The sequence below is a fragment of the Lates calcarifer genome, linkage group LG6 (genome assembly GCF_001640805.2).
Source record: "Lates calcarifer isolate ASB-BC8 linkage group LG6, TLL_Latcal_v3, whole genome shotgun sequence".
NCBI lineage: Eukaryota > Metazoa > Chordata > Actinopteri > Centropomidae > Lates > Lates calcarifer.
Window position 1 is genome coordinate 2,473,076 of NC_066838.1, and position 14,197 is coordinate 2,487,272.

Genomic DNA, 14,197 nt, shown 5'->3' on the forward strand with positions numbered 1-14,197 from the left:
GGTCTGCAGCAGCAGCTTGTCCATTGCCACATTATGCTGCTTCTTCTGTTGCTCCAGCTCTCGCTCTGCTGCCTGCAGGGCCTTCAGCTTACTGCACAGCCTACACATGAGTGAAGAGAAAGACATGTACATTAGCACACATGCGCGCCCACAGTTGGACATGGACATATGCATAAATATATACTGTATATACTTATGTTGAAGTGAAGTGACACCTTACTTTTCCTCCAATATTTTGCGTTCATGCTCGCTTTTCTCTAAGCAGCTCTGTCTCTCGTTCAGTTCTCCTAGGAGGGAAGTTGCCTGAGCCTTCAGAGCCTCACAGTCCTTGGCCATCTGCAAATATACAAAATGTTATAAGGTATTGAACTAACTTGGTATTTTAAGACTGCTGGTTACAGTGCCATCATTTTCATACCTGAGCACAGTCCTTGTCCTTCTGTTTGAGCAGAGCTTCAGTTCTGTCCCCGCTGAGCTGAACTCTTCTGCAGGTAATCAAGCTTCTCCTCCAGCTCCCGATACCTACAGGAACAACAGATTCATTACTGTCAGGTAACCCTAGCACTGACACAGGTTTTAAGCTGTATATATACACAGTATACTGTATATATACAGTACACACATACAGTATGTATTACTGCAGTAAATTAAATCTGAATGATTTATAATTTGCATTTATTTGATTACAGTGGTAGGTTTATGATGTTGTAGTTTGTCATGGAGTTAATTTTAAGTGCTTCATTTTCTGGTTTACTTTTCACTACTGGCCATGGTAGTGGCTTACACAGCACCACATGTTAAAATTAAACCAGCTGATTCTATGACTTTTGCCACACAAAAGAAATAATTTGGTATCTATTTAATTTGTCTGTAAATTTATACTTGAACAAAGATGGTTCTGTGTACAAAAAACTGTACTCTGTGTGTCTTGTGAGTAGCTCAGTTGTCGGAATGTAAATTGAATGACAGTGGGTGAACAGAGCTGTCTGTTTTAATCATATCACTGTTAAAGTTTTTCAGACTCAGATAGATTTACTGTGACTCAGGACCATGGATCAAATGGTATGGAGCACAAACAGTACAGACAATAACAACAAAATGATGGCACAGCATGGCTAAAGTAAAAGAAATAAAGAGCATCCTTCAAAAAGTTTATATATAACCTTTGTCTTATCTGATTATGATAACAAAATGAATTTAAACATAGACGGAGTGGTTTAGGTAATACTTTGGCAAATACCTATCTCTATATCTCATTATGCTTATATTCTTACATTCAAATAAAATATAATGTTCATCTCTCCAACAACTGTAATTAGAGAGGTTGCAGATCCTCTGGTTTCTATCCAGCCCTTTATATCTTCTAATGACAAATGGCCGGTCTGTTCTTTTGGTTTTCATACAACAGCCACTTTTCCATTTTAAGCTCACATTTTTATCTACATAAATATCATATGATGTCATACTGCTGAACTCACTTTGCCACTTTAACATGAACACATTTTTTCAGCCTGTGTTCAAGAGTCAGTGATAAGACAAACCACAGTCATCCAGCACCTGCTTAACCTGCATGGTGACACATACATAGTATACCTATACTGTGCAGGCTGAACAAGTATACTCTTATAAAACTATAAAACCTACATACAGCAAACAAAATGAGTTAAAAAGTTAGAGGAAGAGATGGAAGTATAGACAGCAGACATGCACACAAGAAGAAAGAGAAAGCCACACAGAGCTGTGGGCTCACCTGCCCTGTGTGGCCTGAAGCTGCTCTGTGAGTTTAGCCAGGCTAGAGCTGGAAAAGGCAAGAGGAGGAGAGGGAAGAGGAGGAGGAGGACATCTCAAAAGTGAGGAATAAAAAAGCATGCAAGTTTCCTTCCTTATGCCTCACAGAAGAACTGTCTGTGGATACATCATATAGTTGTTTATCAAACAGCACTCCGTCCAAAAGCTGCTAATGACAACTAGTTAAACACAGAAGTGAGTTTAGTGCTGTTAGTTTCAAATAATGCACAGAAGTATTTTTCATTAGAAAGGAAAATGCGTCATACCAGTCAGAAGAGTGCTGTGCCTCGGAGCGATGTTGAACAACCTCCTCAGTAACATTGCTTGCCTGTGAAAACATTCATGCAAGTTTTTTAGATCACAGATAAATTAGCAGATTCTTGTACCTGTCCATAATCACAACGTTTCTATTGGTCATAGAGACGTCATTCACAAGCAGTTGAATGTGACAGACAAGATGTACGAAATGATAGCCATGAAAGCAAGTGGAGCTGGGAAATTAGTTCTCTAGAACAATTTCATATTACTCAATCATAAAATGCAGTCTATTCTAAGACACACACATCAGGGAAAATTATTCTCATTTTAATTTCAAATCTATTATGTTGATATGTTACTATTAATATAACTGATATTTTCACTAGCTCTGTCTGATTTGATTATGTTGTGCACTACTGAACATACAATAGAACAAGAAGCACTTGTACAAACATATTCATTTTTAAGTAAGCCTCATTCACCAGTTCTCTCTCTTCTCTACTTATGGCAGCATTTAGCCTTTCATTTAATGTTCTATTTTCTATTTTTGAGTCTGACAGACATGGACACATCAAATGGGGAAGTTTTAATGAAAAGATGGTATTACCTGCATTTTGGGAAATGTGGGATCCAGTTTTTACAGGTTTTTTTGTAGTTTTACCCATACTAGGCACTGAAAGTCAGGATATGTTGGGTCTTTGCTGCTTCAATTTTAACCACTTTTTTTAGTGTGTCTCTTGTGAGTCCCTCAACATTATGGCTGCATATAGTAATCATTCATTTACACTTAAAGGGTAACTCTGGACCTTTGAACCTTGGCCTCAATTTCCCATGTTCTTGGGTGTAAATGACTGATAGAAATAAAAAATCTTTGGAATCTGTGCATTATTGAGCAAGAACAGTGTAACCTGCCTACCCTGCCCTTCTTGCTCAATACTGCACAGATTCCAAAAATGTTGATCCCTATCAACAACAAATAAGGCACAGGTCCAATAACTACTGGGGTACCACTTCAATTCGAAATGGAAAGCTAGCTTGGTTAGCTTAGTACTGCAGTACTGCACTGGTTCCTAGGGTAGAACTTCTACATGCTGGGGTCATGGTGTCACCTGTGCCTGGGCCAATTTGGCTCGTAGCTGGTCAATGCAGCGACGCATCCGCTCTCTCTCTTTCTCTCCCTCGTCTCTGTCCCTCTCCAGCTCTTCATTCTTCCTCCTCAGCTCTCTCATCCCTTCCTCCAGTTTTTCTTTATGGCTCTTGAGCAACTGAAGGAATTCGTTAGCACCTTCCACGGGCTGTGGAGAAAGATGTCAAAGTGAAAGGACCAGAGATGAACAGATGCAGAGACGAGATGACGGGAGGGAAGGGAACAGTGACAGGCCGCATTCACCCTGGGCTGGAGGACAGACGTCGAGCAAAAAAGTAGAAATACACCAAGATGTAAGGTAACACATAGGTTTATAGAAGCAGAGAGGAATTGTAAGGAGGGATAAATTGGTGGGTGTTAACAGTGCTACCATCTGTGTATACTGTGCTCCATCCACAGTAAGAAGCAAAGAAATTTTCGGTGCCCAACCACCATTTAATCCAGTGTTCCTGCTCGAAGTCAAACGAAAAATCATGGACAACCTCATGATTTACATTGCCAAATGTAGAACACAGTTTCCCATAATGCTACCAGTGTAAAGTTTATCACTTTAGATTTTTAAATGCTGCATAGTGATGAGTGTTAGGTTTTGAATAAAAATCTGAGTTGTCAGGCTGTCCAGTATCATTTTTCCGAACAGGAAGTCAGGACTTTTGACCTGCCTGAATGCGATGACAGATAAGGTGGGGTGAAGACTAATTTAGGTAAGTCTCAGGGATCTGATTGGTGGAATCAGGATGCAGTGAGCAGTCTCACCTGGCCATTTTCCCTGCCCATTAGCTCCCCCAGTACCTCTGATAAAGAGGTGGGGGGAGTGGGGAGGGTGCTGCTCAAGGAGCTATGCACACTTGCATCACCCTAGACACACAGACAGACCTGTTAGATGAAAAATACACAACTACATCAAAACTAAAACCAAAAACAGAGTCAGGCATCGTACCAGGCTGCGAGGAGGTGTGGTCTGCGTGTGTTGATCTGTCTCCTCAACTCTCTTCCTCTCCCTCTGATCTAGAGTCTGAAAGACAACAGAAATAAGTGGCTTCAATGTCCACTGTTCAGCAGATGAAATTCTAATGCAGGATTTATTACATCCTTTGTTGCTGAAGTCAAAAATCTCCACAGCCTTCTTCCATCTGAAGAACATCCTCAGATGGAACCTGCAGCCATGATGGTGGACACTGGCTGTTACACAAATTTGTGTCTACAGGTTATCTCTATTTGTAAATGTTTAAATATGATTGGCTTGTGAGCTACATTTGCATGTTGCCACACATCTGATATGCACTTACAAATGTGGCAAAATGACAGTAAGTATCATAGGAGCAATAGGACTCTGTGTGTAAATGGAATATGAGCACAAAACAAACTCAATTTGTAAAAACAAAAAGGTGAAATAATATATACTGTAATCTCTGCATATACATGCCAACACAGAATTATAAAATAACAGTGAGAGCTATGTAATAGTGTAACTAACATAGCACAATGTAAAATAATCTTACAATGTGTAAATATAAGCAAGAGGATGTGTGAATGGATGGATGGAATGATGGATGGATATGTGAACCTCGGTTAGCTAACCTGCGGTCCATCAAGCGGGCCATTCCTCACAGGGCGTCCCTGCTGGTCTTCGGTTTGGCTGGAGCTGCAGCAGTGGTTAGAGGAGGAGGCAGGTCCATTCACCAGACCCTTTAAGGAGTGGTTCTCCTGAGCCAGCCTCTCCACCAGGGCCCTGGCCTCCTGGAAACGAGAGCTGAGAAATTCTCTTTCCTCTCTTGTCCTTCGTTGCCATCCCTCCATCTCCTCACAGCGCTGACGCAAGGCGAGGTTGCTCCGCCGCAAGGCCTCTGGAGCACAGAAAGGTGAAGGTAAAGGGAAAGTTAGGAGATTGATATGTCTGACACATAGAAACAGCTTCAACAACAAGTAAAATGAAATACAGGCAGGCCACTGTTTAAACCAATGCTGTGATAAGAAACCAGACTTTACCTACAGCAAGAAAAACATCCATTTCAGGATTACACGTTTTTCCACAGTATCGCCATGATTACTGAAGAACTGTGTCATAGAATAACGGATAGACATGTTTTCAGTATGAGAGGTGTGAGGTCAGAGGTCAGAGGTGTGTCTCTGTTAAGGTCCTGGATATTGCAAATAAGTGAAATATTTTGGTAAAACCTCTGGTATAAGGAGGAACAGGTGGAATCCTAAATGGCCCTCTCAGTCTCCAGTGGGAGAATCTAAATGTGTTTTCACATAAAAGCTTGGATGTGTTTATAAGTGTAATTTTACAGTGTGCATGTTAGAAAGCTATATATGGAATTTGTACTAGTAAGCATATTGAAACATGTCCACACAGTCAAATCAAGAAAACATCAAGCATATACTCAAATTAGTCCTGATGTTAAAGTTATACGTTTAATGGATCATTGTTTTCATTACATGTAATTTCTAGTACATAAATCACCCATCATTCTTCTATAATGAGGCCCTGATAGTAAAGAATGCATCTTGCATTGTATTTGAAGAAAAAATAATGACTGATATCATACAGGTACAAAATAATCCCTCCCTTCATTATCACTTTCATTTAGGAACTTTGGACTTTTTTCCTTATCTGGGAACTTCAATGAACAGGCATGCAGTACAAACCTTTAATGGTTCAGTCATACTGAGAACATGTTTGTCTTCCATCTTTAATGAGGTTGGGAATAATATGTTTCAAGACATTAAAGCTCAAACATGGCTTACCAGGTAAAGTGTAAACACTGGAATTGAACAAAGATATTTTACAGGTTTTAGTTTCAGGGACTGAAACACTGTACAGACAAACTGCGAACAAAATCTGAGGCTGCAAACACTTCCCTGGATTCTGTCTGATTTGACACAGAATGGCTCAAAATAGCTTCTTATGGCCAATTTTAAACTTTAGAGAGATACTGCTGTGTGACTGACATTACTAGAGCAGCCTGCTGAGTTCTTGATTCTCCTCCACTTGTGCTCACTGCATTTGCGCTACATTTTTGCATAGATTGTACATAACTTCCACTTGTGGCTCCAGTGACAGCAATTTAACAATAGTTACATAGGCTTGTAAGCATCAGCATCAGGAGCTGGAACAGGTTGTTCAGTTAGCATGTTTAGAAGTTTTTTGTGTCCATATATCAAACTTGAGCAATACACTGAGCCCAAGTTGCTGCCACTGATAGTTTTACATGGTAGCTTGCTTCCATTGGTGTGAGTGTGTGTGTGAGTGGTTCAATTAGAGGTAAATAGTACAGTGCATTGGGTAGAGGAGCTAATAAACAATGAATACCTCTACATTTGCACTGCCCACATTATGCACATTATTTTCTCATTATACTTTCATAAAACGATCTTTTGAATGAACTGTTAATACCACCCCGCACCATCATTGTAAATATCCTGTTTGATACCATCAATAATGCCAAGCTCTAGCATCACATGCCGGTGACTGTGCGTTGAGTTGAGTGGATATTGCTTTAATTCTGTAAAATATGCCAATATGTCCTACCTCTAAGCTGCTGGTTATCACCCAGTAACCTGGTCACCACTTCATTGGCAGCCAGCTCTGGTGGGACCCTGAGGGCCCCTCCACTCTCCTCTCCTGACATGTCCCACTGCATTGGGCCATCGGGTTGGGGCTGCACCATCCCTGTACAAACACATGCACAGTGTTATCTACATTCATACGCAAGTCATTAAATTGTTATTGACATTAAAAAACTTACTGCATAAATATCAATGCCTGCATTTATCATTACATTCAGACACATGGCGTAGCACGCCTCATCCCGTTAGGCGGCCTGAGACACCAACTTTCACTTTCAATTTAATCCTCGTCAAAATCCTCATCCCTATTATGCCTGAGGAGGCCGTCTGACCTGCTGATAGGCTTTGTCTAATGACACACTGGTGAGGTGTCAGTACTCTTCTTTATGCTGTAAACCTTCATACAGGTAACTGTGTAGGGGAGGAAAACATTACGTCATCCCCAGTACCATGAGGCAAAGAGCTCGACTGAGACACAAGCCTTGTTTTACATTTGTGTTTACAGCATAAACAAAAGTAAACCAGAGCTCGTCAGTGTCAAAACGGTCATAGAATAAAAAGAACATGACAAACTCGTTAATACAGCTAACGTTACAAATCTGTCCTCAGTACACATTATAAATTAATTTGACAGCTAACGTTACAACATTACAGGTACGAGACTCCTCTTACCCCTTCTTCTTTTTCAGTTTTGTTGTCCACAATAAGAGGCACCCAAGCTGTCAGTCACATACAACCTGCACAACGTTATTTATCCAACGTTGGAGAGCTGACTAATGCTAGATAGCGATTTAGCTTCAGAGCTAGCTAGTTCGGATAATTCAGCAAAACAGTAGAAGGCTAATCTGAGATACTCGTTGATTGACATAAACTCGGATCTACCTCAGCGAACTGTATATATCCCGGGATAGCTAAATTTCATTACGCTATCCCAAAACTCTGAAAGATTTTAGGATGGGATGAGGTTAGCTGTCAAAACCGAGACGACTGTTGTTAGCTCAGGAAATGCATAGATCGATTTTACCCCGAGTTTAGTATCTCAGGCAGAACTTCCTCCCAGCCTGCAGATATAACCATTATCCACTTTGTTAGACCAAATATACTCTGTATACAACATGTCTAAGAAATCATTTTCACAATTGCTCAAGAATACTCAGATCCTGATATTTAGGGATGGCATTGTAGAATTCTCCTTTTAGGTTTGGTTGTCAGGCTGAACAACATGTTTGTCATAGATTATTTTAAAATATCAACTCAATTCTCTGATCCTAAATCCAAGCCCTCCAGCATACATAATACAATATTAATCTAGAGTTTGCTGAAGATTTTTCTCATTTGATTTTTGATCAGTGAAAACAATGCTGAGCAAACAGAGAACATGGGGTGTAGTTAAAAGCTCCTCAAAAAGCTTGAATGTTGACTGTAAGTTAATATTTTTTCAATCCAATCACTGATCCAATCTTCTATGGAAGTCCATTTCTACTACTGTGATTTGAAAAAAAAAAAAAAAGACTGTACCAAGTCATTATGATGAGAAACTTACTCAAAATAATGACTTAGTACTACCAAGTCACAAAGTTTCTCATTATCTTTAAATGCTAGTCACTACTTTGAGACACTAATTTTTTTAAATTAAGTTTTTTAAATAATAATGAGTCATTATTTTGAGATGAGGAAGTTTCTCATTATGATTACTTAACAAGATTTTTTCATCACAGTGGCTGTCATAAACTGATGTGTCTTCTTGATTAACGTGGGGAGTATCCAATCTGGGAGTGAGTGTCGCCTGAAACGCTAAACTGAGGGGAAAATTATCCTAAAGTATCAGGAAATCCCCCTTCCTTCTTTCGCATTGGGAGGTGACGTCAGTTAGCCGCAGCAACGGAGCTTCCTGTGCTGATGTGCGCAAAGTGAAAGAGGCTACATGATGCTCTCTACTCCTGCTGCTGGACTTCTTTTAATATTAGCTTGGATTTATCCAAGTCACGCACTCTATTTCCACATAGGAGAGACGGAGAAAAAATGCTTCATTGAGGAAATTCCAGATGAGACCATGGTTATTGGTAAGCTGCTGTGGGGTCGTTACCTGGACACAGCTAACTAGCAATGCATGCTAACAGCTGGCTCCAGCAAATATGCTGCACTGAATGTGACAGTTGTACCGACAGAAAGGCGTCGAGTTCATAGTATTCAGGCTGCTTACAAGTCCTAAGATGCAAAACACTGAAATGTTCTGTAGTTTTTGTGACGGTTGGTTAATGTTTTACTTCGCAGAGATTTTCTCGGTGAGCGATAGCATTACACCTGAACTTTACATGCAGATTAATAATTGTAATAAATACCATAAGGCGCACAAATTAAGTGATTGATTTATGCCATTGCATTTAATGAGACTGTGATCAAAAGTGCATTGAAAAAAAGTTTTATCGTTAACTTACCTTTCCTTCACGACAGCTGTTTCCTTGTCGATGATAGTAGATATCAGGAACTCGCAAAATGAGATTCACACCTCACAGTAAATAGGCAGTATTTTCCACCTGAAACTAAATATGAATCAGCACCTCCTACATTGAGCATTCTGTTTGTCTTTAACCTTCGCAATACAGTCAAAGATAACTCCCACCATTACATGCATCTGAACAAGGGCTATAAACAGAAAATAGTCAGAGGTCATCTAGAATTCTGTATATGATGGTGCTACCAGTTTCAAACATTGTATCACATCCATTTTATTTTTTTATGCAAACACTGAATACTGCTGTCATTCATCTTTAACAATTTCTGACTTGTGTGTCACTTGTAGCAGTCAGACAACTATCACCAACTCTGCAATTCCCCAGCCAGAGACACACATCCAGATGAATGCTAATATTAATCTGTGTCTGCTTGATGTGTCAATAAGCAACTGTTTGTTAAAAAGTTCTCAATATCATCCTCGTAAGGTGATAAAAAGTCAGTGCTGTGATTAGAGCTTGTTCCTGCCCCCAAGTGGCCAAAAAAATCTGCTAATGTAGGTTATAAAGTGAGACAGTATGTTCTGATTGGTTCATTTTGTAGTTATAGAACATGTTTTGTCACTGGTGGACTGGTGTGACCTACCACTGGCATATCTGTACTAAAGTAGTTACCTGCCATATACCTACAGTTAGTTACCAACATATACATATAGCTACAGATATGTCTGCAATGTCTGCCTGGATAATTTATCTGTGAGGTTCCACTTTAAAGCAGAGATTTTCTAACATGTAAAGATATTGAGCTGATTGTGATAAGCTTCACACATGAATGCTTGGAAAAGTTGGCTTCAACATTACTAAAACTGAAACCTGCCATTTTCTTCATTCTTTTTTCATCTGTGTATGTTTAATTGCATTTGATTTACTTTATGTACTTCATATTTTATGTGTTTTTATATTTCTAGCACTGTAGGTGATATGATGTTGAATACCCCCATTTTATGTATTACTGTCTCAACTAATAATATTGTCATTATAATTTTAATTCTATTGGTATTAGTAATGATGCAAACTTGGTGCTGTCCTTTGAATAGCTACTGGATGACCTGATGCCATGTGTCTGTGTTCATTTACCTGTTTGACAGGAAAGTACAGGACTCAGCTGTGGGACAAACAGACCAGTTCCTTCCTCCCATCCACTCCTGGACTTGGGATGCATGTCGAGATCAAGGATCCAGATACAAAGGTATGGATAGAGGAGGTAATAATGTAAATAAAACACACCCATACAAAATAGAGTCTAAAGATTTTTCTCTTCCAACTCTCCCAGATTATCCTCTCTCGTCAGTATGGGTCAGACGGACGGTTCACCTTCACCTCCCACACTCCTGGAGAACATCAGATCTGTCTGCACTCCAACTCCACCAAGATGGCTCTGTTTGCAGGTGGAAAACTGGTATGAACATAGTTACTGTTTTGATTTTTAACTGGTTGACTAGTTATTTTCCTTCAATCGTTGGTTAATAATGACCCGTGTTGACCCCATGTTCTACGTATTGACACTGGAACTTTGACAGCATGTTCATTTGTACACACTGAGGTCTGTTTCATAGAATAGGAGCACCTATTAAATCAGACTTCAGACTTCAGTAAGTCTGTTTAAGTCTGACAATTGGAGTTACCGTGGAAACCTATCTCTCCAGGCTAACTTGGTCTTGGTCAGGTTAGTTTTAGGCTTAAGTCTGTCTCAGACTAAAGCAGTGTTAAAATCACTTTGACTGAAACTGAGACTTAGTAGTAGTTAGACTTGTAGTACATGTCAGTTTTATCACATTTTGGCCCAGGTTGCACTGAAGACTAAAAAAGAATTGACATGAGATTTCAATTATCTGCAAAATACTACAGTGAACATATGTGCTTTTAAATGCACTGCATTTTTGCGATTTGTTCTCTCTTCACGCTCACTCTGGTATTTCCAGTTGTTCTGGCTCATTAGCTCTTTGCTCAGGCTGAAACTAGGGAAAGCAATGCTGGGAATTACATCAACTCATTGAATTTAATGTCCCAGTAAATATGATGACAGTGTTATTTGTCCCATCTTACCAGGTGCAACAAAGATAAAGTGCAAGTGTGTTAATTATTAGCAATAACAAAATTTGTGGGTATTGTCCATCAGTGCAGAGCTACTCTCCCTCCAGCAAGAATGAGTGAGTTCCAGTTAATTTGGATTTGTGCATAAGAATGATTATGCAACAAAAATCCAGGTTTACCAGGCTTGTAGCCACTCCACAGGCATTTTTATATCTTTTTTCCCCCAGTGTTGCCTTATATAATTTCCCCGTAATACCATTATTTTTTCACTATTATAAGCAATTACAAATGTTTTAGTCAATCTGCAAGAGCTCTTAGGCGTAGGTACTCTGATCTTCTCTGAAGTGAGGTGAGGTTTTAACATTTATCATACAGAGATAAATCACATTACTCATACAAACTGAGCTAAGAATTCACTACAGGTCTGCAGCTCTTTTGCTTTGTTCATGATGCTGGTTTCTGGCTTTTCTTGCATTAAATGCTGCTCTGTGGCAGTGAGCATTACACAGTTTTATCTTTACAGGTCTGTTTTCTTTATTGTGAATTGCTGTGATCCTGATCTTAAACCAGACATAACTTAGTCTGATCATATTCATTTAGAGTTAACTTGAATGTACATTCATTAGTTTCACCTGATATTGGACACCTCATTTGCTCCGATGCGATTTTTCATTTCCCGTTTTCTTAAAATGCAGTCTAATGTTGCACACCAGTCAGACACTCTAATCTGCAGTTCTACATGAGACACCAAGAATGATTTGAAACAGTTTATTTTATTATGGATGTGTTGATCGATCAATTCTGTTTGTCAGTCCAAAATATCAAGTCTTATTCATGTAAGCACTTGCTCTGCACTTGTACAGAATACAAGCATGTGGATTTCAAACAGTCTGTGTCCCAATGTTGCAGAGAGTGCATCTGGATATTCAGGTCGGAGAACATACCAACAACTACCCTGAAATTGCAGCTAAAGACAAACTCACCGAACTGCAGCTGCGAGTCCGACAGCTTCTGGACCAAGTAGAACAGATCCAGAAGGAGCAAAACTACCAGAGGGTCAGTAAAAATACATGTATACCATGTCATGTTTAGATGACATCTTTACGTTTTTTTAGTAGTTAAAGTTACTGCTTAGGCCGTTAAACAGCTCTAGTGACTTCATCCTGTGATGTGTTTTACAGTATCGCGAGGAGCGCTTTCGCATGACGAGCGAGAGCACCAACCAGCGCGTTCTCTGGTGGTCCATCGCTCAGACGCTCATCCTCATCGTCACCGGGATTTGGCAGATGAAGCACCTCAAGAGCTTCTTTGAGGCCAAGAAACTGGTGTAATGTCTGCCTGAGCAATGGCAGCATCAGGAAACAACAATAACATGAGTAGACAGTCTTGACTGACCGGAACAAAGAGACGCCCACCCACAGAGCCACAGACACATCCAGGAGGAGACGTGTGGTCTTAATATCAGCCATAAACGATACTAGCAAATTCACAGAGGCAGTTATCAACCCTGGGCAATGTGTTTTTTTCTTGTAAATGTTTTGAGCTGTTGTTATTTTTCCATTAGCAGCAACACAATAGCACACCATTCCAATTGCCTTCCTTGTTGTGTTTATCATGTTTTCTTGACAACACTGGACACGTCATTTTTCTATCTCCCTGTACAACCAGAAGCAGAGACATTAGTGAACTGAGATTGGTTTTATGGTCATAGAGGAGTGAATGACTGCTGCAGTAGATGTGTAACTATGAGAATGTTAAAGCTGTTACAAGTAATAACAAATTAATTTATCGACACCTGATTTTATTTAGGCCATGGTTTGTCATTGTTTGTGTGTTTTATTTCCAGATTTTGTAACTTCCTGAACATATGCTTTCAGCTGTGTTCACCAAGTGGTCACACACACAGGCCATGATTCCTTATGTGTACATTTAATAACATTTTACTTAAACCCATGTATTTGGCATTTATAAGAAGTACATAAGAAATGATTTCTAACACCCTGTAACATAGTTGTAAGTATCATGGAGGACATTTGAAGTGTTTATCAGTGTATCTAACCTCCCATGAAGCATTAGTAACTGATAAATAAACCGTTAAATAATCTTTAAAAGGGAAACACTTAAACTGACTGATTACAACTACATGATAGTGTGTTGTAAACCATTTTTTATTTACCGTTTATATGCTGCTTATAACTGTGAAATGGGGCGTCAGAATGAATTGTTACCATCCATCCTTCTACTGACTATGTATAGTTTCTAGCTAGAGTCCAGTTTCCTGTATATTTTACCAGAGCTGGGTCTGTAGATAGAGTTTGTGATACTTGTCTATGAATAACAGGATTCCTCTGTATGTTGTAAATAACAGGTATAGCTTACTGACTGTCCTGTCCACTTTCTAATGCCTTTTACATGGATTGAATGATCTTCAGGTCTTGGAGTTTGTTTTAGTTGTGTTACCAGGTTTTTGTGTTTTTGTTATTGTTTCATCAGAACCTATTTATTGAGCAGCTGTAGCCTGTGTTTTAATGCTGAGCTTTAGTAACGTGTTGTAATTTTTATGAGCTATTTCTGTTAATAATGCTGGACAGCATTTTAATACTTTTGCAACTTCTGCTAATTTAGATTCCTAATGAGGAAGAACTTGTCATTAGAAAGAAACATAATGAGTCAGTGGGTTCCAGTTTTAACAAAGTTGATTTTTTTACATGCAAAATTTCGATTTAAGTCCAATTCTTGAGATGCAATATGTTAGGGGACTAAATTCTTTTTAAAGTTGTTTAAGTAACACTCTTAAAGTTTTCCAATTTTTACTGTGTTCTGGATGCCACCTCCATGTGCTTAATAAAGAAACTTTGGCCGAACCACTGACTCAGATCTTCTC

At 39.3% G+C, this 14,197-nt stretch overlaps 2 protein-coding genes across 4 annotated transcripts in view; one reads left to right on the plus strand and one right to left on the minus strand.

The window, feature by feature from the left end:
• The window catches only part of ikbkg (inhibitor of nuclear factor kappa B kinase regulatory subunit gamma), a 61,838-nt gene that overhangs the window by 22,217 nt on the left and 25,424 nt on the right, over positions 1-14,197 (minus strand). The window contains 6 exon segments of the mRNA XM_051071019.1: positions 2,055-2,116; positions 3,156-3,341; positions 3,950-4,051; positions 4,134-4,208; positions 4,775-5,040; positions 6,729-6,869. Coding sequence (XP_050926976.1) covers positions 2,055-2,116; positions 3,156-3,341; positions 3,950-4,051; positions 4,134-4,208; positions 4,775-5,040; positions 6,729-6,867 — 830 coding nt within the window. The 5' untranslated portion in view covers positions 6,868-6,869.
• tmed4 (transmembrane p24 trafficking protein 4) overlaps positions 1-14,197 on the plus strand; it is a 56,781-nt gene that overhangs the window by 10,412 nt on the left and 32,172 nt on the right. The window contains exons 1-5 of one of the 3 annotated variants that reach the window (XM_018683073.2): positions 8,632-8,829; positions 10,368-10,468; positions 10,553-10,678; positions 12,223-12,369; positions 12,495-14,177. The exons of 1 other annotated variant lie outside the window; for it this stretch is intronic. In XM_018683073.2, coding sequence (XP_018538589.2) covers positions 8,691-8,829; positions 10,368-10,468; positions 10,553-10,678; positions 12,223-12,369; positions 12,495-12,644 — 663 coding nt within the window. In that variant the 5' untranslated portion in view covers positions 8,632-8,690 and the 3' untranslated portion in view covers positions 12,645-14,177. Of the gene's footprint in view, positions 1-8,630; positions 8,830-10,367; positions 10,469-10,552; positions 10,679-12,222; positions 12,370-12,494; positions 14,178-14,197 lie in introns of those variants that run through there. One more of the 3 variants, XM_051071021.1, reaches the window with a different exon arrangement.